Source organism: Orbicella franksi, chromosome 6 (genome assembly GCF_964199315.1).
Source record: "Orbicella franksi chromosome 6, jaOrbFran1.1, whole genome shotgun sequence".
NCBI lineage: Eukaryota > Metazoa > Cnidaria > Anthozoa > Scleractinia > Merulinidae > Orbicella > Orbicella franksi.
Window position 1 is genome coordinate 26,392,644 of NC_138150.1, and position 25,730 is coordinate 26,418,373.

Here is a 25,730-nt window from a genome sequence, read left to right on the forward strand (position 1 = left end):
ACGAGGAAGGAAAAGTTGAGCACGCCAAATGATCACGATTACTTTTTACAACAAGGAAAATACGAAAACTGAAAGTTAAAGAAGTTTTCATTATGACGTCAAGCGCGTGATGATTTCTGACAATTCTAGTGAAAACAGCGCGCGCGAAGGATAACAGTGCTTAGTGCTGACTGGCAAGTGACGAAACGTCTCGCGCGTAAAGTACACAGCTCAAGTAACGGAGCGAAAAATCGGGCGGAGCGACTGGTTAAAGAAAACAGTGCGAAACATTACTTCTTTCATGAGTAGTTGGGAAAGCAAATTTATTTTCATAGCAAGGTGGAGCGTACCTTTTCTAAGTTTCCACAGTAGCAGTAAACTCTGACCAGCGAGAGATTATCACGAGCCGCTTCATAAAACTGCAGGGCTGTTTCCATTTCGCTTGTGCTCTCCATGTACTGTGCCCACCATTTGCGTAGCTCCCTGAGAGAAGACCATGTGATAGACACATCGAGTTAGTCAGTGATATGCTAACGTTCCCTCTAAAGATTAGACTACGAGTAGTCCCTCTTTCGCTTAGTCCGTCGTGCGTGACGCGAAAGAAAAGGAGGACGAAATCCCCCAGGATTTCGCGCGGCCCCTTTTTCCCCGCGGTTTTCTTTCGCGTCACGCACGACGAACTAAGCGAAAGAGGGACTCCTCGTAGTCTATCTAAAGATCGCTTTCTTTGCTGAACTATTTACAAACGCTTGTCCGAGAGGAAGAGTATTTACGAAGACAACCAAAGTATACTTAATGCAGTCAAAGGAGCTAAGTCACAGTATTTTGAGTTATTTTGGCCACGTGGAAAATTACCTTTAAATTGAAGGAATCATGAAAATAGCAGTTTAAGATAGTAAGATAGAAGACAGTAAGAAAGAAAAACGCCAAATAAATAGTAATAAGCAATACAGGAACAAGGATGATTAAGGATGGAGAAGAGTAACACGGGTTACAAACAACGAACTTGAAAGATTTAGCCTTAGCTTTTCAAGTTGCACAAACCGTGAGGTAGTTCCTACAATATCACGAGTCTGAAGCAATGGGAATACACGTACTTGTCCTTTGTTTTCAAGATGTAAGCTTCTAACTGCTGAGGTTCCTCCAAAAGCATTCTTGGCACTTCAAAACGATGTGTGTCTGCCTTCTCAAAACTGAAAAGCAAACAAACAAGCCGTGGCGTTATTGACAAAAGTTTCAACTTTTTTGTGGTGGTGTCTCACCATCTGGCCAATCAAAGCCCAGTTAACCCAAGCGAGCAATCAGGCGTTCTTTTTTCGGCAAGCGTTGGAAGGGGAAAATTTATTTCCTTCCCCGTTCCACAAAAGAAAAGAAAAGAACCCCTGATGGCAGGATGAGTTAATCCTTTGAGTAACAAGGTCAAAATGTAAATTCTCCTAACTCTCAGTCACACAGTTCTTTTAATGCCAGTTCTGAGAATTCAGTGATACATGAAGACAATATCTCTTAGTTGATGATTTTCTTTATTCTCGTCACCTGTTTGCCAGATATGCATTGGTATTGTGAGGAGAATTTCCCTATCCATCACTCCTAGGAGGCCGAAATATCAAAGTAGGCGCACATTTATATAGATGTAAATATTTATTATTAAAGTTATTATTATCATCATCATTATCATTATTATTATTATTATTATTATTATTGTTATTATTATTATTTTTTTTTTTTTTGTCAATAAAATTACATATGCGAATGTCTGGCGCCTTGATTGGCTTAGAAAACCAACACAAATTTGCGTTTACCTCTAAGAGTTCTCAAATTCAGGAAAACTTGCAAAACATCAAGGAAACCGTGACAATGCTTTGCTAGCCTGCGAGCAGGCTCATGGCGGGGAAAGAAAGAGGCCTAGTGGTTTGCTTGGACTATTGTCTTGGTAGGGATAAATCGCCATGAACAACCTTCACTATAGGAGTACCTCTCTCCATCAAAAAGTGTTGAAGCGGAGAGTGGGGGCTAGGGAAGATACGTTCAAATCACCCAACCTTTTCTTTTTTTTTCAGTAATAACTTGATTTTAAACTTCACCCAAAGCTTTTAATGAACTCACTTGACAATAGCTGCCGATACGTTCCCTGTCGATTCAAGATGCTTGGCGTAGTTGTAGTAAGTTGTTCTCAAGTGAATGCGGTCGTGGAGCTCGGCCACTTCAATAGCCTAAGGAAAGTAACAGGTCAATGTTCAGCATTTGAACTGAGAACGTCCTCGGGCGGACATGGTGAACCAGGCATCACTTGAACATAATCGTGTAAAAATGCTCGTAAGCCAAAGCCACTGATAGCAACAGCTAAAGGATCCTTAACAAGCTAGCTGACATTTCGTCTCTCTTTCATAAAAGCAATAACGCGCAATCTGGCACAGAGATTAAACGTACAAACTGAATTGCATTATATGTAACGTCAGTCCATATGTCACGTTTTGTGTTACAATATATGTAACGTTAGTCTCCTACGCAGCCGTCATTTAGGTCGTCGCGTAACGCTCCTCCCCTACTAATTGCGTGACGACCAAAAAGCGCTGGCGTAAGAGACTAATCTAACGTAGTTTCCTACCTACACGCTCTTTGGGCTCGTCACGCAATCTTTCCTTCTCCTAGAGAAAGGCGTGACAAGCGATAATAACGTCGCGAAGGAGGCTAAGTTTAACGTATATTTCGTTAACTCGAGGTTTCGGATTGTCTTACTTTAGTCCACTGATTGGAGGCTTGGTAAAACTTGTTTAACAAGTCGAAACGTCCAGAGTTCTTGAATAGCTTCTCCGCTTCCTCCTGTTTTTAAAGAAAGAAAGGAAGTTCTTATTTAGCTTAACGCAAAGGTTTTTTATTTTATTCCTGCAGTAAAAGTTACCTTAACCCGAGAAAGAGAAGAACTAAGTAAACTAACTATGAGTCGGACTTTCTTTAAAAAAGACTTGATATATGTAATTTCTATTGTGTTTTAGCGAGGAAGGCCACAGGATTAAAAAGTGTAATCCACTTCTTCGTGTTACCCTCTCTAAATAAAGTTTGTATTGTGTTGTACTGTACTGTACTGTACTGTACTGTACTGTGCTGTGCTGTGCTGTGTTGTGCTGTGCTGTGCTGTGCTGTGCTGTGCTGTGCTGTGCTGTGCTGTGCTGTGCTGTGCTGTACTGTGCTGTACTGTGCTGCGCTGCACTGCACTGCACTGCACTGCACTGTACTGTGCTGCACTGTATTACAGTGCACTGCAGTGCAGTGCAGTGTAGTAGTTGGATGGATGGATGGATGGATGGATGGATGGAGGGAGGGAGGAAGGGAGGGAGGGAGGGACGGGTGGACGGATGGATCGATCTTGGGGCGCAACATAAGCCCCCCACACAATGCAGCAGGGGCGAAAATAAATGACATCATCTTAAAGCACATTTTTACAATAACTGTCCCTCGCGCTGATTGCCTCATTGTTATCATCAATAAGAGTACAGACGGACAAAATTAATTTATGCAAGCTTTCAAGTTTCAAGCTGTCAAACTGTCAACTTTTTAACCAATGAGATTTTATGAACTCTTTTAAGTAGCCAATCAAAAAGCGAGAAAAGCTATTGACAATGTTTGCGTCGTTTTGAATAAAATTCACTCATCTTTGTTTACAGTTTACGGCAAGTTTACGGCGTCTTTTCCCCTTGTTTATTCCCGGCATGTGACCCTTTTTTGGGGTCTTGCTATTGTAAAAAACAAATTGACGTCAGTTTTTATGCATCTGTCCTCTTATTGATGATAAATTTCATAAAATTGTCAAATTATACTGCGGAGCCACTCGCCTGCGGCTGGTGGTTCCACAGCCAGGACAGACCCATAAAAACTGACGTCAATTTGTTAACTTTACGTGCTTACGATTTCTCATGATGTGGAAACCAGCGCAAACGAGATGTCGTGTTTTTGTGACATGACTAGGACAATTATTTATTACACGACTTTGAATCGCCTTTTTACCGTGGGAACATTACAGCTATATTTCATTGGCTGTATTTTGATTGCATTTGTTGGCACGATTTATAGTAGAGAAGGATCATCCGTCAAGACGAATCATACGGAACGATTTTTAAGAGGAACTATCGATTCATCGGTGTGTCTTAAAGTTCGTCTCGTATTTATACTAGGCAAGTCCTAGACGGATTTCCGGGAAAGCGCGACGAAAAGGCTTGGGCACTAGTCGTTAAGTCGAATCAACATTGGCGCCAATGGACTGTTTTGCTGCTTGCCTTTGGACTTGCTTTTTTCCCGTTCGTTCTCTTGTTTAAACTCGTCGGACGAAAGTAGTATTGCTTTCTTTCGTCAGGTAGAACAAACGCAAGGTATTTAAGCTCTATTTCCGTCCACATGCGTTCTTTCTTGAACTTTTTTGACTTGTCCGAACAACCAGCTGACTTTTCCGCCATCTTAAAATTTGTAGTTTATTGAAAATAAGCGCTGGCTCCATGTACCGGGGTGTAAGTTTCGTGGATAGTTCGTCTTCCGCCCGTATTTATACACACAGACGGATTATCAACGAAAGTTCGTAGGTCAAAACGAACCATAACGATAATTTGTCTGGACGGATGATCTGTCTGCTTGCCCGTATTTATACACAGACAAATTATCGGCCGAACTATCGTGCTTTGCCCAAGTTCATCCCAGACGGATGAGCCGTCTCTAGTATAATGATTGGTTCCAGTTTCGACACTACCTCAGTCTTAATCTGGTCGAGTATTGTTTAGAATCGGTGGAAAGTACTCCGAAGGCAAGATCCATAAGAGTGAGGCTGAACCACGGAATGGCAATGTAAATTCTATCAACTTTTATTCATCAGGGGAAATATTCGAATCAGTCGCGCGGAGTTTGTTTACGATAAACGAGCACGCGATTGCAAGTGTTTGCTTATATGTGTGCTTCCAGCTTAAAATAATGTACGTAGAATAATACAGTTTACAAATCAGGTTTTACGCTTCAACATTACCAATTAATGTGAAAATATTTAGGACGATATTTGCAGGCAAAACTTCGTTGTTAATAAAAATTGTTGATTTTAGCTATAGACAGAGGTTGAAAGTCAGCTAGTGAAATCATTTAAGGTATATATATTAAAGTGACGGCGTCGAACGCACTGATAATCTTTGATTTCTAGTAATTATGCGTCCTGCTGCTTTCTCCAGACATGGTCAACAGCTCGAGGCTGACATACGAAAAGATGCTAACAAACAGAATTATAAACAGCAGTTATTGCAAACAGTAAAAAAGTGGAAAACAACAAAAGGAAATGTAATAATCCTCTTTGGTGACTCGAGTGTATTATTTTTATATATATATATATATATATATATATATATATATATATATATATATATATATATATAGGCAATTGTGGAAAACGAGGACGGACAACTTCGAGCGAAAAAAAATATATATATACAGTAAAAAATCTAAGAAATCTAAAAAAAGGTTTAAAAATTTAATAAAAAAAATAAACGTTTCGGTCAAAGACCTTCATCAGTTGTCTTTGACCGAAACGTTTATTTTTTTTATTAAATTTTTAAACCTTTTTTTAGATTTCTTAGATTTTTTACTGTATATATATTTTTTTTTTCGCTCGAAGTTGTCCGTCCTCGTTTTCCACAATTGCCTACAAATTTCATTACTCGAGGTTTGGACTACGAATCCTTTTGGATCCTTCTGGCGCGTGGCATCCCTGTTGGCTCGAAGCATCTTAACTTAATATATATATATATATATATATATATATATATATATATATATATATATATATATATATATATATATATATATATATATATATATATATATATATATATATATATATATATCACGGTAACGGTGTTGTAAAAGTAGTCTAAATTTAATCTTGTGTCCTCCTTCAAATGAAAAAATTACAAGGTGGAGTAGCAGACAACCTATCAACAGAAATAACAAACAACCTACTTAAATGTGATTGTAAATTCTGTTCTCTTTGTTGCAAGGCATATAATACAGAGTAGAGCTTATACAAGGATAATTTGTCGTCGTGAACCAAGCGAATCACATTTGTTTTGGACGTAGCTTTGATAGTAAACGATTCTTTTTTTTTTTTTTTAATGACTTGCAAACAAGGTCCTTTCCAGAGTTTCCGACATGGGAATGACGCGTGACCCAGTCAACCAAGAGGACTTGTAAACAACAGAACGTGTGGAGAGTTGACTGTTATGGTAATTTATGGCACAATGCGAGGGGATTCCCCGAAAATGACATAATTCCAGTGAAAATGTAAATAGAATAGTTTGGAAACATTTCAAGAATAATAAAAATGCTATAGAATAATTTTTAAAAAAAATGTGAATTGAATAATTGAACACATTTCAAGTGGTTTTTCATGCGTAGCATGAAGCAGCGGGGCAAAGGTCTGTTCAATATTCGGTTCCTTAGGGCAGAGTTACATACAGACATTTCATTGGTTGCCCGTTAATTCATACCCGTATCAGCCGATAATTTGACAGTGGTTTGCTAAGCAAAACCTAGCAGAGATGTTTTCTCGCGAACAAATTTTGCGGAGTGCTGTGTTTGCTGTCATCGGCGGAATAATTACTGTAGTGGTTTTAAAGTTGCTGGAGAATGACGGAACAGCGGCGCAGAGAGAGAACGGAGAAGATGATGATTTGAACGAAGCTGACAAGCAGCCACAAGAACACGACGAGAGGTTGTAAGAAGGTGGGTATGATTTTCGCATATTCATTGGCAAGAAACAAAGAAAAATTGTTTCTTTTCAAAGTATTGATAACCCTCTAACAGCTGAGGAAAGTAGGCATTCTGCAAGCCTTTCCCGAATTAGCAAAGATTTCACTACACTCCTTCTTTTATATAAGAACGTCTAATTTTGGAGTCGAGGCTGTACGTTCTTACATTTTTTTGCGATCGGAAGCTGAAAATGTTAAGAGTGAAAGTTAATTACTACAGCGGCGAAAAGCGGCCAAACGCAGCCAACCGGAAAAGCACCGTTTCCCATTTCGTTTTCAATCTAAAAAGCTATACTGATATATTTTCCCGGGAAAAACGCGTGATCTTTGTCTTTCTCATGGGCATTTTCACCCCCCAGGGTGAAAGTAAAGAGAATGCTTAGAATTAGTTACAACAAGTTTGTTTTTAGTGCTGCCAGGGCCCACGTGCATCTACTGGCTGTGTACGTTATTTGGGTCTCGTTTGATAAGCACGCAAGGTACCTGCAGTTAGAGCGGAAAGATGGTGTCTACTTTTGGAACTACGCACACGGTCTGCGCATCAACAACGCGACCAAGCGCGCGACTAAAATGCAAGTAAAATTGTTCCGTTCTGACCAAATCAAGTTTAATGAGCCCGAGCTCGTATTCAAACCAGAAGCACCAGATTAACAGTCACCTACTCCAAACTGCTCACGGCTTACCGCTAAACTCTAACCTTTAATTGTTGTAGTATCTAACAAAAATTATCTCTTCTTAGTACTGTCCATTTACAAGTAGACAATCTAAGTTCAGTATACAATTCAAAAACAATTTTTAACTTGAGTGGATTCACGTCTTTAAATAAAGTTAAATCTACCAGTTTGTATTTTAATTTACACTCAAGCGCTGTTGATCCAGTAACATAACAACAACGTGCTTTTTTTGATTTTCTCTCTGCAGACAAGGCTGACCGCTCAAGCCTGACAAAAAAATTCAAAATAGAACTATAAACAGTGGCTATTGCAAACAGTAGAAAAATGGAAAATAAGGAAAGGAAATGCCATGATTCTCTTTGAAGGAGTAATCTTCTACAATTTACATTTGTACATGTTATGATGTTGTCACAATTATAGAAAGTAACGAAAGCAGTTTGAAGTTCACATTTTCCTTGGCCAAACGCTCCTCACCAGGGAGTATTGAAAGGTGTGTATAAAAAAACAATTTAATTTGTCACACTTCTGACTTGATGTATTTGATGACTTCGAAGGCAGCAGGAGGGGGAGCAGAATAAATGGGATCAATAGCAATGTATTCTGATTGTTGCGTTCGACAGAACGCAGTCCTAATGCAGACTAGACAAGACAAGGATGGATGCTCCTCGCTCGCTCCAGGGGGCGGTAAGATGAGAGACCTTTGGAACGAGGTTGCTTGCGACGCAAAATTGGCCTCCCCGCAGAATGCAGCAGGGGCGCAAGACATCATCGAAAAGCACGCGCTTAGCTTCCGAGTCACTTTTTATTTCTCAATCGTTCGCTCGTTTGCAGTTCTGATTCTGTGCCGTAGAAATCAAAGCAAAAATGGCCTGTTTCATCGAGATGCGAGATGACATGCTTTTGTGACATGACTAGGACAATTATTTATTTTATATGTTCACGAAAACGACTTTCAATCGCCTTACCTTTGGGATGTTTACCGTAGGAACAGCTATCAAATCGAATGTGGTTTAGCGTGGTCTGCACCCTTATCGACAATGATACGCATCATCACAGTGGTCAAAATGTTGTGGACTCACGGCGAGGCGCAGCCGAGTGAGTCCACCACATTTTGACCACTGTACAAATATCGACGTCAAAGAAAATGTTTTCTTCAGAGCGCGAGCTGCTAAAAGCATTGCGTGACACATTGACGCGAGCAATGTTGTCTGGACTCTTATCGACAACGGCAAATAAGCCAATCAGATTGCGAGATTAGTAACAATTGTGGTAAAAATTTCATTTACTGCCTTTGTTGAAAGTTCCAGTCGCGACAGATAGCTCAGTCTTTATCCGGTCGAATATTGTTTGGAATTGGGGGAAAAGTACTCTGAAGGCAAGATCCATAAGAGTGAGCCTGAACCAAAGAACGGCAATGTAAATACTATCAAACTTTATTCATCAGGGGAAATATTCGAATCAGTCGCGCGGAGTTTGTTTACGATAAACGAGCACGCGATTGCAAGTGTTTGCTTATATGTGTGCTTCCAGCTTAAAATAATGTACGTAAAATAATACACTTTTCCCAAATTAGTTTCTACGCTGAAACATTACCAGTTAATGTGAAAATATTTAGGACGAAATTTGAAGGCTAATGTAAATATTTTTGTGAGTCTACGGAAACTGGCGCCGTCACGCAACGTCTCAACAAATCGTAGTTTATACAGGGGACCTCTTCACTAGCATGTAAAACCTCGGTTGTTGAAAATTGTTGATTTAAGCAATAGACAGAGGTTGAGAGTCAACTTGTGAAATCTCTTAAGGTATGTATATTCAAGTGACGGCGTCAAACGCACTCATCATATTTGATTACTACTATTTATTATTGCAGTAAAAGTTACCTTTATAACCCGAGAAAGAGAAAAGTTAAGTAAACTAACTTCCAAGAGTCGGACTTTCTTTAAAAAAGAGTGATAAGTGCAATACACTTCTTCGTGTTACCCTCTCTAAATAAAGTTTGTATTGTAGTGCAGTCTAGTGCAGCGCAGCGTAGTGTAGTGTATAAGATCAACACAATGTCACGCAGAGAGGTAATGAGAATATACAAAATCTTCACCTGGGAAAATTTGTCTTGATAGAACACCAAAATCTCAGGATTAACATAAGAAGAGATGTACAACAACTAGTACGGAGAATTAATGCTTACGATCATGCCAAGTTGTAAAGCTAAACAAGCCACTCTAGCGTCCAGCTCAGGTTCTTTGTGCACTTCTCTCAGCGCTCTAGCAGCTCGAGCGTTTCCCATGTTTCCCAAGCAAACAGTAGCCACATCCAGCCTCTTGGTCTTGACACACATGCGAGCCATGTTTTCCCACACTGACTCACTATCACAGAAAAGATCAAGTTAGAAAGAGTTCTCCTTTAGTTATTCCTTGTATCTATCGCCGCAGAAATCATTAAACTTGAAACAGAAACAAGTATTCAACAAATTGACATCATGCACATATACGCCTTATGGTTAGGAATTCGTTGTAACCTGTCATAATCCTGCAATATAAGTAAGTGGTTTTGCTACATTTGGTTGAGCTCGAGAAGATTACTTCCGACTTTTTGGAATGCGCCACACATCCAGAGTTCTTCCAACTTTAAAATACGACACGCTGACAGTTTGTTGAGCAATGAAACACGTATCTGAGATGTTTCGCACAATTTTTCTTTATGCCGGGCTTTATGGAGCGAAGTCTAGATGAGACACTGCTTGACATACATAACGGCTTGATAGAATTTGTTATCTACTCGTCGGTGTATTCGTAAAACCTTGAAGCTACAGTAAAACGATCATTTTCACAGATGTTGTTTCAGTCTAATTGGTGTTTTGCAGGCGCAAATTTACTTTAGCTATGTTTCAGCAGTGTCCGAAATCGTTGTCCGAAATTCGTCCGAAGTGAGATAAAAAGTGTCCGAAAATTAAACGTCCAAAATTTTCTGCAAGTAATGTAATAACAAGCCCTGTTTGGTGCGTACCTTTTGATTAACTTGATGGCTTTGAACGCTTCGTCCATGTTTCCAATGGTGGAAAGATAGCTGAAGTTCATCATGGCTTTTCTGGCCTCCACGTCAGCTTTCTCCAGTCCAATAAAATCCCTCATGGTGTGTTTAGTGACCATGTGGTGTTTGTCAGGGAGGGGGATGTTCGTCGCAGCGTATGATGGCGGGTCAGGGGGAGGGGGGCCTTCTAATTCACTGCTCTGTTGGTTTGAAAAAGTATTAAAAAACTGTTTGTTGCAGTTCCCGCGGAACAAGGAGGCGTACGAACTTTGAGAGAATCACACATGTTTTAATTACAAGCAAGCTAATGAAAAGACACACGATGAATACTACGGCATTTCCGAGTTGCTGTTACCTCAGTTTCAAAACGAGTGTTTAAAAACGAGTTTTTCTTGCACATTCATTGTCTAGCAAATCAAACTCATATCCATATGAAAGGTTGTGCACCAGGACTCGTTTTGAAACAGAGGCAAAAAGCAACTCGGAAATGGCTTATTACATATCTTGGGGACCTGGGGCCCGTTTCTCGAAGGTCCCGAAAAGTTTTCGCACCCGAAAGGCCGTAGCAAAATCTCAAACTTTATGACTACAGAGCTGATTTATTCACATATTCTAAATAGAAACAGAGGTTCCATTTCATACAAGAAGTTTCAGGCGTGTACACCTCTCTGTCTTAAAATACCGATTAACTAAAAATGGCTTTTCGGGCCCGTAAAGTTTCCGGGGCTTTGGAGAAACGGCCCCCAAGAAACTAATGGGTACGACCGCAGGACGGAAACAGAGAGACAAGTTACTAATAAGCGATACTGCGACACAGTTCATCTGGACAAAGAAACAAAAACGATTTACAGAAAAGAGGGCAGTAAGGAAAAAGGCAAAACGTCGGGTTAGTTTTACGCTATCATGCAACAAGCAACGATATTATATCACTTAGCTAAGGCCCTTGAATGAATATTTTTGTCAGTAAATTGAACGTATTCTTTGGCAGTGTGTTTTCTATTAAACATGCTATTACAATTAAGGGGGGGAGGGTGGAATTGTCAAAACACCAACCTTCTTAACGAGGTAGAAGAAGGGAACTTGAACTCCAAGTAAACCTAGAGGAAAAAGAAACAGCTTTTACCTAAGGAATAGTTCTTCTTTATTATGTACTTATGTAACTTATGTACCAATTTCTTCTCAATCTCAAATTTGTGATCCATTTGTATTTTTAAGTTTCCCTTTTATCCGCTTTTAAAGTTCTTGTACATATTTAAAAATTTTATTGAGTAGTCATAACTTACGCAGGGCCCCTGTTGATACAGCCAATGGCTGATGGGGCCACCCTGCCTAAATAAAGTTTGACTTGGCTTGACTTGGCTTGACTTGAAAAGTACATGTTTCTGACTATTAATATGTAGTGAATTGATTATTATCAAAGGTGGGTGGTTTGAACAAAACTCACTGAAGTAAGCTGAGTCAATTGGAAAGAAGTCTTGTATTAAGATGCCATTTTCTGGAGTACTGAACAGCGATATCACCATCACATCACTCTGTTGACGAGCCAAGAAACATATGCGTCAATACATAAGATACACAGTCTTTCATAGAGCAACTGAATGCTTCATGCCGCGCAATTTTTTCTAGTAGATGTAAAGTTCTCTGTTTGCAAAGCTTAAAAAATCTAATACACTTGAATGTCCGCAGGATAGACGGATTACTTTTAAGAATTTTCGCGTTTGAGTACGACGAATGCCTAAAAAAATTAGCGAAAGCACTCTTTTTCTGCACGCTACAGAGCCATGTAACTAGCTACCGAATAGAATGAATGACAACTTTATCCTTCCATCAGACAAGCCAGCTCGTTTGCTCCACTACTGACTCAAACGAGCTAACGATCAGAAATTCTTATTAATGCTATGCAGCTAAGATTTTGCTTACTTTTGAGGCTCCTAAATTGTTACATATAAATTATGTAAAAAGCTCTTTACAATAATTTGTAATGACCTCTCTACTGGCATCCGCAGCAGTCATATTCACAGGTTTCCTCGAGGATGATTTGCTGTTTGACGTTTCCTGTAACATTCCTGGAATGTGTACAGCCTCGCAGACTAACAACTTGGGTTCTGTAGGATCCCAAAACTGTGCCAAAGGTCTCCGGCCAGCGATTTCGGCTGCCTGTTGTGCTCTGTTCATGATATCAGGGCTTTCTTTATCGCCTTCATCTGCTCCTAAGCTGAGGCCCGTTGCAAAGTCAAATGATTGAAAAGCGTCAAGTTCTATGTCCCAGACATAAATTCTGCTATCTGGAGAGTTGTTTGCCTGTAAAGCAAAATATAATTTACAATATGGTGAATACTGCTTGTTTTATAGTGACAGTCACAAGTGTATCGTGTTTGTGAGGGGTTGAGACAGTGGCCTATGAACAAGATATTTTACCCTTGCAAAGATTCTCCCCACCCATGGGCATTGCAAAAGAATAGGTGGCAATGAACTGTTGGGGTTTCCAGACAGGACTCTAAGGGTGTCCTGCAATGGCTAACATCCCATCCCGGAGGGGTTGCACAGCTCCTATTCGCTACATGCTTTTGAAAACTGGAGTTCAGTTTTTTAAAGAAGAGCAATAAACTGGGCCTTCACAGACATTAGATAAGAATCGAAAATAGTGACTGCTGAATGGGCTGAACAGGCCTCTAACACTTTTTTTTTATATAAGAATACTGTTTTTCCAGCCAAGGCTGAATATTCTTATTTTTCTGCCGATTTTAGGCTGAAATGTGATTAGCAAGGAACATACGGCTAGCGCTGTTTTAATTGCTGTTTGGCTAGTTTTGCCGTTTAGAGAAAGGAAGAATTTTAATTTTAGTTTAAAACGAATAATTGTATTGTATTTACAAATTTTCAACCCACAAACTATGATATTTTCAAAATCAGCCTCAGGTCATCTTTCCCAATGCCCATGTATCCGTGTGAAGAATAAAAACGCTTCGAATGCGGAGAGAATAAAAAAGATTCGGATGCGGAGAGGTCCACAAGCTTTGTCTCACCTTATCACACATGATGCTAACTTTGGTTCCACTGCAGTTGCATCTGACGGATTTGAGTTTGCCGATCCCCGCTATACTTTCCTCTAATGACTTGGGATTGCAGTGTTGTTTAGCTTCCCTATACATCCAAAAATGTGTCACTGTTAATGTAAAGCTCCCTAATGCTTGTTATAGTGCATACCTCTGAGAAAGCGCGATGGTGTGATTGGAAGTTATGGGCGAACAATGCACACAGAACGATATGTTTTTTTTAAATTGATTTGTTCATTGAATTTTTTTTTAGCACACTAATTACAAGTTTCAGTACTACTAGGAATACAAGGTACGCTACTTAAACACTAATAACAATACTATGACTATGTACCACACATACACAACTCACAACTCTAACGCCACTTTAAATATAAGTTACGTATTTTGCTCATCGAGCTTTTTTGCATGATAGATTGTTGGCATAATCTACTATTATAATTCTTTACTGTATGTTGCACAACATACTTCTTACCTTCTTGACAAATCCCACAACTTGATATAACCCACAGATGTTCCAGCAACAAGAAAATTCCCACACACATCTAACAGAATGGGGTCCCCCTCTGCCTCTGAAAACTGCAAGATCTGCTTGACTGTCCCCTGCAAACATGTAATACAGAACATGAAAACACGCCAAACCTTAATAGGATTCTTTTTCACTACACAGCCAAAAAGCAAACAAATCCTTTATTTTGTAGTACCTGAAATGTCCTGACATGGATCTTTCCTGGCTCTACAGTATAAACACTTTGTTCGTGGGCGACAACAACAGGAGAATCAGAACTGAAAGAACCTGCAGAGCAAAAAGCACAATGACAAATTAGAGTCAAACATATCAACATGACAGAGCTCCTTTAAAAAAGCCAAGACTTGCCTTCTGCTCTGACCATGCTTTTGTCACTTGCCACTTCATATACCACCACTTTTTTACCATTCCATATTGCAGTGTGTGTCTAAATCAATGGGGAAAAAAACTCTAATAAATTAATTTGGCACTACTGACAGCTTACCAGCTAGAAACGACTCCCAATTATAATAAACTCTTATAAAAAAAAAAAAAAAAAAACCTCACATGCTTTGTAGGAAACATTCAAGTTTGATTTTGGTGACAAGGGGGTAACCTCTAACCAGCACCGTTTACAAGGTCCTTAATTATGATAGGCCAAACAAAACAAATAAAGGTAAACAACACAAACAATGCCCCTGGCCCTAGGAACAAAAGAGGTGCAGATTAACAAGAACAGATAACAATAGAGGGTTTAAAGAGTGGCAGGTCAACTGATAACAGGTAATGCCTGCTATGCTAATGCCAAAGATTTATGTTAGTGTAAGTCTGTCAAAATATCAGCAGGTATACAGGGCTCGAAAAAAGTGTCATCTGGTCATCCAGGACAAGTACAAGTAGGTTTTCCTGCTGGGCTAGTAACTTCATTCTCAATTGCCCAATGGGCAAGGGCCCAGGCAAATTGCCTTTCAACTAAACAAAAAAAAGTAAACTACGATTTGCCCAGGGAAAGCAAGATCTAGAAGTCTTCAAGTTTTTGTTTAGCCCTGGGTATAGGCTTGCTTACCAGCTGCTGCTTGAGAAAGAAGCTCAAGGAAATCTAACGTACAGCAGGTACAGGTGTAGAGGATAATACTTAGATAAGCTATGATGAGTGTAAGAATATTGTTAAAACTTCACCTTTGTTACAAATACTCCCTTGATATGAATATCTGTCTTGAGATCTTGATGATAGTCAGTTGTGAAATTTTCAATGGCTAGTTGACTTGGTGAAACTTGAACCCCTGCAACCTAAAACATGGCAAGATGAATATATAATAATTATTATTTATTGATTATTATATTAATCATAATCTATTGTTATTTGGACAGTATCATTTCAGCCTTCCATTATAGCATGTAAGTGGCACTAGTAGTTAATGAGATTACAAACAGTAAATTACTTATCTCTATATGTGTAAGTTCTCTTAGTGTTCAATCATGTGTTCAAGGAACACTTGATATTTTTTGTGTACATGGGTGACTACAGAATAAAGGCTCTTCATATTGACAAAAGTATTTAGCATTTTTACACTGTAAAAAGGCCTAATCATCAAACTACACGAAGAGCCCTGAAATTCTAGAGTTACCAAAAAATGTACAAAAATATCTAGTGTGCATGCTTCAAGTGTCCACACTGTAACAGAGCTTAAGTCCTTGTAGAAGGTGTCCAGAAGATGAATATTACTGTGAAAGTATATTGCTTGAGCAGAGATTCTGCTTGAAAAAGCTATTTGTATCACTAATGGTTGGAGGTTGGGGTGTTACTTACCTCATAGTAAAATCTTAAAAATTGTTGTCACTGACTTAAAAATCTTAAAAATAGACATTTCAGCTAAAATACTATAACCTTCTTCAGTGATGAAATGAATTTTTTACCTCATGATTATAGTGAGCATTCATAACTTGTTCATTTAGAATTATCACTGTTTCTCCACTGTTCACAGCCAAGAGACTTTTGTTGCCACCCCACTGAAACACAAACAAGAAACCATTTACATATATATAACAATCAGTCTGTCACATCTTCTGTCTGATTGATTGCTATTTATAAATCAAATTCCTAAACCTAATAAAAAATACATTCTGACTGTATATTTTCTAAAAGCTGTAGACCATATCCTGATGTTCGCTTCATTCAGCTTCAAGATTCAGAGGAGAGAATTCCCATTAGCCACATCTGCTGCCTTGTGTTTCCTTCTCTCACAGTATCTACGTCTCTTGAGCCAAGTGTATAAATGGGTACCAGTAAAATTATAATTGACGTAACCTATAAAATATTCAGGTTACTGTAGGGGTAAACCGTGACAGACTAGCACCAATAATAGAGGAGTAGGTGTAGCTGTGGCTGTTTCACACTATGGAAACTAGCCTGAGTTGAGGACTGAGCCTCTGTTAGTTACTGGACCCCCCCCACCCCCCCCCTACATTTACAATACCATGCCGGTACTTGTTATTCAACAGACACTGTGAGAGTTAAGTAAGATAAGTGTCTTCTCTAAGGACACAAGGCATTGAACTCTGGCCAAGACTGGAACGATGTGCTTAAATGCAAAGTCCAGCACACTAACCATTATGCCCTGTGCCTTTCAAACTCTTTCTCACCTGTATTTGGGATAACTGTGTTACTCCCTCCAAAACAGCTGGTGATTGTAAATCCCATTTCTCTTGTCCTTCCAGCTTTCTCTGTTGTGGTTTAGTCACAACATGTTTCCACATGGCCACTTTTCCCTTGTTTGTTCCCCCAGCCAGAATACCTGGAGTTGTAAATAATATGAACAAGGCATGTTTAGTCAACAAACATTCACCTCCATTGCCCTTTGCAAGTGGTGGTTAAGAATACATGTGACCCAGGCTTTTAGCCAGATGGGTGTCCAGGCATCCTGTGGACCGCCACTTTTAAAAGAAAATTGTTTATTTTCCATATGTTGCCTCATATATTGGACACCCACTTTCCTAATCCTGGCTGAAAGCCTTATGTGACCTTTAGAAACCACAGTGGTTCCTACTTACTTAATATTAAAAAGGTCGCGCAGAGTTATTTCAAAAGCCTTACCTTTAACTTTGTTGAATGATATACAGTTGACAACCTCCCCAGCTTCAAAGCCACTGCCATCAACAGAAAGTATGTAGTTGTCATTTTGCTCAAGATTCCACATCCTGGATGAAAACAAACACAGAATGATTTAATTACAACACAGTTTGTCTTGGAAAACAGTCATCAAATCAGTAAACCAAAAAAAATACACCAGTTGTGGGGAACAGGGCTGGTACAGTGGTGAGAAAGTTTGCCTCCCACCCACGTGGCCTGAGTTTGATTCCAGCCCAGTGCCATATGTGTGTTGTTGGTTCTTGCCTTGCTTCAAGGGTTTTTCTCTAGGTTCTCTGGTTTTCCAATCCTCCCTTCACAAAATCCAACATCTCCAAATTCCATTTTGACCAGGATAGAAGACCTGCATGAAAACCAGCTAAGGCTAATGTGGCTTCCTCCCTAAATATTTTAATTTATTTAACATTTTTTTTATTTTAGTTGTAACTTTACCTGACAACATTTTCCTCTGATGCAGTGGCTAACACTTGCCTTCCAGCCCAGATTATTTGACTTTTACCAGATTGCCCACTAAGTTTTACCTAATCAAGAAAATAAACTTCTGATGACTATGGTGACAGAAAAAAAGCTCTAATTCGTAGCAACATTAAAAACAACATAGGACAATTGCAGCTTCAGTAATTCTCACAAGATGAGAATCCTGTCTTCGAGACAGGATTTGAAGCTCTCAAGCGAGGAATCATTCCTCAAGAGAAACAAGATGCAGAATTATAATAATTCCCAATATGTGACATTGTGCAGAGTATGAAAAGTGGATACAAACTCTACAAATGTGTCTGATGCAATATTATTCTCCTTTGTGGGTATAAACATTGAGTGATGTGAAAATTTATTTCCAGCTCTGACCTTAGCAACTTCTGATGTAGTGCCATCATGTGCCACTCTGTGCTGTGAGAGGATCAATCCTTCTGTAACTACCACAATCATGTCCCTTCCCTCACTGTACAACAAGAACTTGACAGGACCCTCTGCAGTGAAACACTGCGAACAACGGCCTTTATCATCCATATAGTAAACAGAACCTGCGTTGAACATGAAACATTATTACGTACCACATAATAATGTCAACACGAGACAATGCAGTTTTGAGGTTAACACAGTGACCACAATTCTCACTATAAATATTTCTAAAACAAAGGTAAGATAAAGAAAGAAAACTAAGCATGTGATTTTAAGAACTGGTGATTATTATAATAGAATAAAAGTTGCTGGCCAGATAAGTGAACATTAGAGCTTTGTAAACCTGAGGAAACTCTCGTAAGAATAAACGTACCATCTGTGACTCCAAAAAAGAAGGAATAATCAGATGATGTATTTGATGTGCTTTTGTTGCTCTTCCGCCAACTTAACATGTCCAATGCAGCCTCGTCTCCTGCCACAGCTGCTTTTGCCAAGCTAGATATGTCACTGTAAAACACAGTAATATTATAACTTTCATGTAATAACTGTAATAAGATGACAGTTACATCTAGCTGTCATTTTGCATCAAATATATCAATTAAAAATTCTAATGACCTCCACTGCACGTAGTTCTAATGTATAGTTCCAGAAAATATCCATACCTCCCCCACAGAAGAGATTTTTTTCTAAGACCCCCATCCCACCCCTTTGAAAATCCCAATTAAGCTTCATACATTTCTTTAAATATTTTGGTTTTACAAAACCCCTAACCCCCAAGGAAATTCCAGTCCTTTCTGTGGGGGAAGAATGGCTATTTTCTGAAACTGCACAATTTGAAAATGGCCTATTAGAGAGATTGTTCCGAATAGTTCACAAACCCAGTGTGACAATTAAAAGAGACATGCACTCCAAAATGATTTGTGGAGTCCAGAGTGATTTGGACATCTTAAAAGCTTTGTGGCTTTAATTTGAGGTCAACAATTTAAAATTTAAACCAGGCAAGCCTTTCTGTAAATGATAGTGCAGGTTAAGCCCAAGTATAATTCCAAAGGCTTGTGTTATATTGTTTTTGTCTAGTCAGGGCTTAACACTAAATAATCACTACCACAAACTGACTCACAAAAGTGTGACTTCTTGATTTATACTCACTACTCAGGGCTTGATGGTGGTTTGAAAACACAAGCTGTTATTGGTGAAGAAGCATCATGTTGGTGCAATGGAGATTGCTGTAGTCTACCCTTCTGATCTGCTTTCCAGACTGCCAAGATCCCGGTCTATGCAGAAGAGCAGCAAAGAGGTGCTTATGATGTCTTTTATAATGTACAACTTACTTACAGAAAAATTATTGGAGTACTCTAAATAAATCTAGTTGCTAAAACATCATCAATGTACTAAATTGGATACCCAACTAGCAGAAAGAATTAATAGTAAAACATTAAAAAGGTCCTCTTCTTCAAAACTAACTTTAATCAAGACATTCAATTTCATACACAGTGGTGTTAATTAATGCACCACATGGTATTCTGGCAGCAACATAATTCAAGAAGAAGGCCAATAGCTAAACCAGCCTGACACTGTCACTCCAATAATTTCTAAGTATTATACCAGGTCAACCTTTTTACACATTTTCATTAATTAAGCCGTGTAGTTACTTGTCAAGCTTGCCCTGGACTGTATTGGGAGAACAGCTCTCACTGATATCTCTGCAGGATGCACCATACTCAACCATATATTATTAACAGAGACAAAGGGCTGATACTCTTCCAATACAGCTTTGTTCACGACATATACTTAAGAAGCTTTGAATAATACCACAATAGTACGCCACCCCTCAGTGGAACATTTATCTCAAACAAATACCTCATCAGTGGTAACAAGTCTGTTCCCATTGTTACTCCACTGTATAATCCGGACTGCAGACTGATGAATAGAAGAAGCTTCATGTAGCTCATGGTCATGTTCATTCCAAATTAACACATCACCACTCTGCCAGCCGATTGCAAGAATCTTTCTTACAGGGTGCCACAAAATAGCTGTTACTAAGCTGGAACGTTGTATTGAAGAATCTTCCACAAGTTCACCCTGATACAGGTGGACATAATAAAACGTTAGTTCAAAGAGAATTACTACTAAAAGGATAATTTATTAGTATTCTGTAAACTAGAAAAAGTAATGGGGCCATGCTAACTTGCAAACTTAAATTCCACAAATGGTGATGCAATGAGCTCCAGCTATTGTAAAAAAAAAATGTAAATCTTATTTATAGTGGTCATGCACTTAGCTATACAAGCACTATTAAAGCGTAGCTAGTTTACAGACATGCCACTGAAACAAAGAAAACAAATATTTCATACTGACGAAACACAGTTAAAAATCCCAACTAGCAGAAGGTAGACCAGTTGGCTATTTACAAAGCGTGATCGAGGATTTGAACTCAAGACTACCGAGAAACAAATCCCACTAGTGGCAGGGTGGAGGCCTTGAACACAGGACATCCGGATTACAACACCAGCGCTCTAAACCACTCGGCCACGCTGCCTCTGCTTTCTTATCTACATGCACAAAAGATAAGAGAGAAAGGAGGCTTACCAAAGGGACATGGAGTGGAGCTGGGCAGCGAGAGATAGCAGAGCAGGGTTGGAGTTGGAGACAAGTTACACAATATATGCAAACAGTATATACAACAGGTCACATGTTATTAGTCTCTGTTTCTGTTTCATTGATATAGTTTGATTGCATTACGTATTTGTATGCTACAATGAGAATTTTTAAAAAATAGAAATTAATGTTGCAGCCATGAAAAAAGATCTAATATTACACTTCTACATTCTCATAATGACCACCTCTCTGTAACAGCCACTTTTCTCTGTCCTCAAGGTGGCTGTTGTGGAGAGGGTTGGCTGTACACTGTGTACTGTCTGATTAATGCAAATGCTACAATCAGATTGGCTGAGCTACTGTAGACTATAAGCCATTGGTGTGCAATAGCTGGCGGTCATCTAAAAAAAAATGGCAAGCTTTTCTCATTGCGTGATGTTCTAGGGAAAGTTCAAGAAACATTACTGGACACCTCAATTCGTGAGGATACTAAAAGGATATACACTGTTATGCGACTTTTAACTTTCTTGTAAAGACAGCTGCAATTTGAAATGAAAATTAGGTCTGTGTGTGATTTCACTAAAAGGTGTGAAGTTTGATGCTACTCTTTTATGTGAAGAAAAAAAAGAAATCATTGTTTGAAGGAAATTTAGTTAGGAATCTACTAAAACAATGGATTATTTACTCTCAATTTCAATGAAAAGATAGTTGACTTGGCACTTATATCAATCAACACATCATAGAAATCTTGAGCTCATAATCTAATTTTGTGAAAGTGAAAGGTGTTGTATGTCATTTAGGAATGTAAGTGTAACCTCTAAGTTTAGAAATACGTACGTTCTATGAAGTACTTCTGTTGTTCATTGCTTACACATGATACGATTATTTTTGACACGCACTGTGCTGAATGAATAACATACCTCGTCAAGATAGAAGTTAACTGAACCACCTACATCCGGTTCGTTTTTTGAGGCAACTGCCAAGAGTGGATAAGTGTGGTGCCACGCTATGTCAGTTTGTATAGCTACTGAAGGAGCTTGAATCTTGTGGTCGAAGTATACCGCCATCGTTGAAGACGACCAAATGTAAAATAAAAATCCGCTAGTTGAAAGTAAACCCAACCAGGGTGAGTAGTCTTCTCCTCATAAGATCGTGTGTACTTGACAATTTCTGTGATATCGTCTATGTATACAGCACGTATGGCATCTATAGTGCAATCTTGATCCTCCAGCTGGGAATTGATAATTACTGAGTACGTACTCGCTCAAAATATCGAGTTTCTCCCAAAGTAAACGTAAGCAGCTGTCTGTATCAAAGGCAAGAAATAAGCGCTACGAATCTTCCTGTTTTTTCCAAAGGTTCCTCGTTGCAGCGCCAACGAACGATTAGCGCAAAAATTAAGGCAAACTAATATGGGTCAACCAAGTCAATAGCAACCGCACTGTTGCCACGCAAAATTATCCCTGATTTTGAAGACGAAATCTTCAAAGAATCACAATTTTTTCTACACCTCCACACTGACAAATCCCTAAATGATGCTTTCCTCGGGTAAAAGCGTACAATTTGTTGAAAATACGGACAACTCAGGCCATTTTTTCCACTTCTCTTCGTTAAAACAAGCGCTGAAAAATTCTTAAAAGCCCGGATATGCTGCTATATTTTTGTTTGTATCGCCGCTGACTAGTGCCTAGCAACAACCACCTGCGCAAAATTCAAAATGGCGGGAGGAGGTCTCCATAGTTCGGTATTTCTTGTAATGGTCTCTGGTCAGATAGAGTCTGCAAGGGTAAGTTAAAACTAGCTGTTCACGAAAATATATATTTATATTTTATTTAAAACTGTTTATTTTATTCGTCTGCGGCTTTTAGTTTCCCGAATTTGACGATTTGTACTGCAAGTACAGTTTTGTTTATGGTCAAGACTGGGTCGTTACGTCTGTAAGTATTTTTGAATAATTCTCCAACGTTTTCCTCCATTGCCATCGTTTGTTTCTTTCATGGAAGCTTTCGTTTTAGTATCATGGCTGTCAAAGTTTTGTTTTATCTCCATACATTTGTACAACAATCATGCCGAGCTTTGTATAAAGTCAATTTTTTGTGAACATTATAAATATCAAGTGACGTCATCATCAAAATATGTGAAAATTAAGTACACAAAATCCAACATAAAGTAACAAGTTTACCGGTTAATAATGTTTTGATTTTCCTCAGGGTTGGGAAGAAGGAATTTCTCAGACCACTAAAAAGAGTTTGGATAGACGGCAGGTCTTTGTTTTCAATTTTCCATTGGACATTACTTTCAAAAGTACAAGTCCTTATGGATGTAAGTTGATAATAGAGCAATGAGGCTAAATTTTTTCATTTGTTTTTTGTTTTTGTTTTTTTTTTTTGCTTTCATGCATAGACTTAACAGGCAACTTGTTCCTAATAAATTACACATGAGTGGGTATGAAAAATGTGTACAGTGTAACTCTTATAACTCAATATTCAAAATATTTTTCATTGATATTATTTCATGTGGTATTTGTTGTTTCATCATTCCTTTCTTTCAGGGCCTCAACTAGTGGTGAGTTGCTATGGCTTGGATGCTTTCGGTCATGACGTAGTGCGAGGATATGGAGCTGTACATGTTCCTATCTCTCCAGGAAGGTAGAAGTTGAGCTAAGTTGATATGTTCAAATAAACTTTTCATCTTGGGGAATCTTTATCACAAAAAGCAGTGCCAATCTGCTTGTAAAAGAGTATTGAAAATTCAAAAGTAGGAGCTAGTGACTAATTTCTCATTTAAAAAATACAGTCATAAATCTAGGATGCTTCATTGACAGTGTTTGTTTGCCCCATTTACAGCCACACAAGAGAGATGCCAATGTTTGTTCCTGAGTCATCATCAAAATTTCAAAAGTTTACAAGGTGAGCTTTTCGTTTTTTGCTCTTGGACAATCATCAAACTTAAAAAATAAAAAATCTCCCTAGCTTCACTTCACCCAGGTGTGACGCTAGGAAGTCTTTTTTTATGAAAAGCTGTCACTCTTAGACAGTTTAACCCTTTTTTCTGGCAACCAACTAGATTTTAACTGAAGCATCAACCTTATCCCCAAGGTGCTTTTCCCACTCTCAAAGAGAAAAAGTGCCTTTGGGATGAAGCAGGGGTTTCATTAAGGGCCAGGCACCAGGCCAATGTACCAGCTGTGATGATGATTTTGCCCGCTAGGTTTGACCCAGTAGAGGAAAGCTTTTCTTATAAAGAAGTGCAGTTCAAAAAGTTTTGCCCGCCTGAGAAAACCAGTTGCCCTCTTTCTGAAAACGTTACTGAAATTCCTATACTGTGGCAATGAGAGCATTATTTTACAAAATTGTGTAGTTCCAGAAAATATGCATACCTCCCTCATGGAAGGGTTTTCTCTAAGACCCTTCCCCCACCCCTCTGGAAATTCCAATAATGTCATAAATAAGCTTCATACATTTCTTTAAATTTTTCTGTCTTACAGAACCTGCCCACACCCCTAGGAAATTCCAATCCCTTCTTGGGGAGTATGGATATTTTCTGGAACAGCACATTTTGTTTGGTTCCCCAAAATACCATACCTACCTTGTGGAATTGAAGATCATTGGAAATTCAGAGGGGGTGGAGGTCTTCAAAGACAAAGTTTTTAAAGAAAATTTATTGTTAAGTTTAACTGGAATTTCCTGAGGGTTGGTTACTTCCTCTTCCTTATGTAAGGGGTAGATATTTTCTGAAACAACCGCCTGAACTATTGGACGAAGCATCATGCAGTTCACCACTCCACGTGAGATCATTGGAAATTCAAACCTGGAGTGGATATTCAAAATCCAAATTTTTAAAAGAAAGTATGAAGCTAAAACAAGAATTTTGGGAAGATTGGGGGGGGGGGGGCTCAAACCAAACATCTTCCGTGGGAGGGGTATGGATATTTTCTTAAACAACGCATTATTTATTTTTTTTAATTATTTTTTAGTTGGTTCCTTGGTAGAAGACCTGAGTTTGTGGACCCAAAAGTTGTAGCACAAGGTGAAGGAAGAGAAGTGACAAGAGTAAGATCACAAGGAAGTGTGAAAGTGACATTCAGCGTAGTGACTCGTGATATGAAGAAACTTGGTTATGACACAGAACCTGCCAGTGTTGCTATTTCGCATCTAGCTCCTGGGAACAGTGGAATCACCACAATAAGACCAGAATCTCAGATGCATAGTGCAGAAAGCCATTCATAGTTATCTACAAACACATTGTAAACATCCAAAGACCTGGGTGGGAACAAAGTGGTTACCCTAAAGTACCGGTACATATAAAAGGAGATCTGGTGTAAAAGGATGGTAGCCCCAATATTGTTTGCAATGTGTTGACATTTTTTGCTGATTATCTCTAATTTCACTGGGAAAAAAGCATTTTGAGTCTCCTGTGATCTGGTTAGATACTCAGAATTGTATTCATACATTTGTTTCAAGTGGGGGAGAAGTGTTGTGTGACGACCCTGAAAACAGCTGCAAAGGAGACTAGTTTTTCCTCAACTTGTTTTAAATTACAAAAATCGTGTTCTTTGATGGCAGAATGATTTGAAGTTGTCACTTCCACTGTCAAAATACAAGACAAAATCTGATAGACAATCGAGCAATTTCAGTTTTTAGTGGACAAAAATCAGGTACCAGAATAACTTTAAGTATTTTGCAGTCCTTTTTGCATTTTTTATGTAAATATTTGCCTGAAATAACCCTGAAAATGATTTCCCAGGGGAACGCAAGAAAATAAATTTCAAAGTTCAGAGAAATTGTACTAACACAGGTAAAATTTCATAATCAGTTTCATTTTACCAGTACTTCTAAGTGTTTCATACGAAGATCAAAATTTGTTTTCGACATTTGGTATTGTTAGAAATGTTTTTCTTTTTTTCGAGAAGACATTTAAAACAGTCATACAGAAGTTTGCAATATGGTGTAAATAATCTTGGTACAAAGTTTTTGTCCACTTGTTACTCAAACTTCTGGTGTACAGTATTCTGTCACAAATCTTTCAACTTTGCTGACAAATTGACACCACAAACATTAGTCA

The 25,730-nt window shown here is 38.7% G+C and overlaps 2 protein-coding genes across 2 annotated transcripts in view; one reads left to right on the forward strand and one right to left on the reverse strand.

The window, feature by feature from the left end:
• Positions 1-22,293, reverse strand: part of LOC145489112 (intraflagellar transport protein 140 homolog) — a 30,765-nt gene extending 8,472 nt beyond the window's left edge. The window contains exons 1-23 of the mRNA XM_081468020.1: positions 21,587-22,293; positions 19,929-20,150; positions 19,218-19,342; positions 18,442-18,575; positions 18,015-18,190; positions 17,601-17,689; positions 17,115-17,218; positions 16,664-16,815; positions 15,938-16,030; positions 15,200-15,310; positions 14,390-14,468; positions 14,217-14,308; positions 13,988-14,115; positions 13,483-13,600; positions 12,443-12,757; positions 11,901-11,988; positions 11,510-11,553; positions 10,433-10,656; positions 9,615-9,792; positions 2,719-2,802; positions 2,086-2,192; positions 1,077-1,172; positions 330-462 (exon numbers count right to left, since the gene is read on the reverse strand). Of these exons, the coding sequence (XP_081324146.1) occupies positions 330-462; positions 1,077-1,172; positions 2,086-2,192; positions 2,719-2,802; positions 9,615-9,792; positions 10,433-10,656; positions 11,510-11,553; positions 11,901-11,988; positions 12,443-12,757; positions 13,483-13,600; positions 13,988-14,115; positions 14,217-14,308; positions 14,390-14,468; positions 15,200-15,310; positions 15,938-16,030; positions 16,664-16,815; positions 17,115-17,218; positions 17,601-17,689; positions 18,015-18,190; positions 18,442-18,575; positions 19,218-19,342; positions 19,929-20,150; positions 21,587-21,733 (3,039 nt within the window). The 5' untranslated portion in view covers positions 21,734-22,293. The remainder of the gene's footprint in view (positions 1-329; positions 463-1,076; positions 1,173-2,085; positions 2,193-2,718; positions 2,803-9,614; positions 9,793-10,432; positions 10,657-11,509; positions 11,554-11,900; positions 11,989-12,442; positions 12,758-13,482; positions 13,601-13,987; positions 14,116-14,216; positions 14,309-14,389; positions 14,469-15,199; positions 15,311-15,937; positions 16,031-16,663; positions 16,816-17,114; positions 17,219-17,600; positions 17,690-18,014; positions 18,191-18,441; positions 18,576-19,217; positions 19,343-19,928; positions 20,151-21,586) is intronic.
• Positions 22,294-22,346: 53 nt separating this feature from the next.
• LOC145489119 (B9 domain-containing protein 1-like) lies at positions 22,347-25,723 on the forward strand. The gene is made up of 6 exons (XM_081468027.1): positions 22,347-22,452; positions 22,535-22,603; positions 22,877-22,988; positions 23,218-23,314; positions 23,513-23,575; positions 24,643-25,723. The coding sequence occupies exons 1-6, from the start codon at positions 22,384-22,386 to the stop codon at positions 24,893-24,895; spliced, it is 663 nt and encodes a 220-aa protein (XP_081324153.1). The 5' UTR covers positions 22,347-22,383; the 3' UTR covers positions 24,896-25,723.
• Positions 25,724-25,730: the final 7 nt, after the last annotated feature.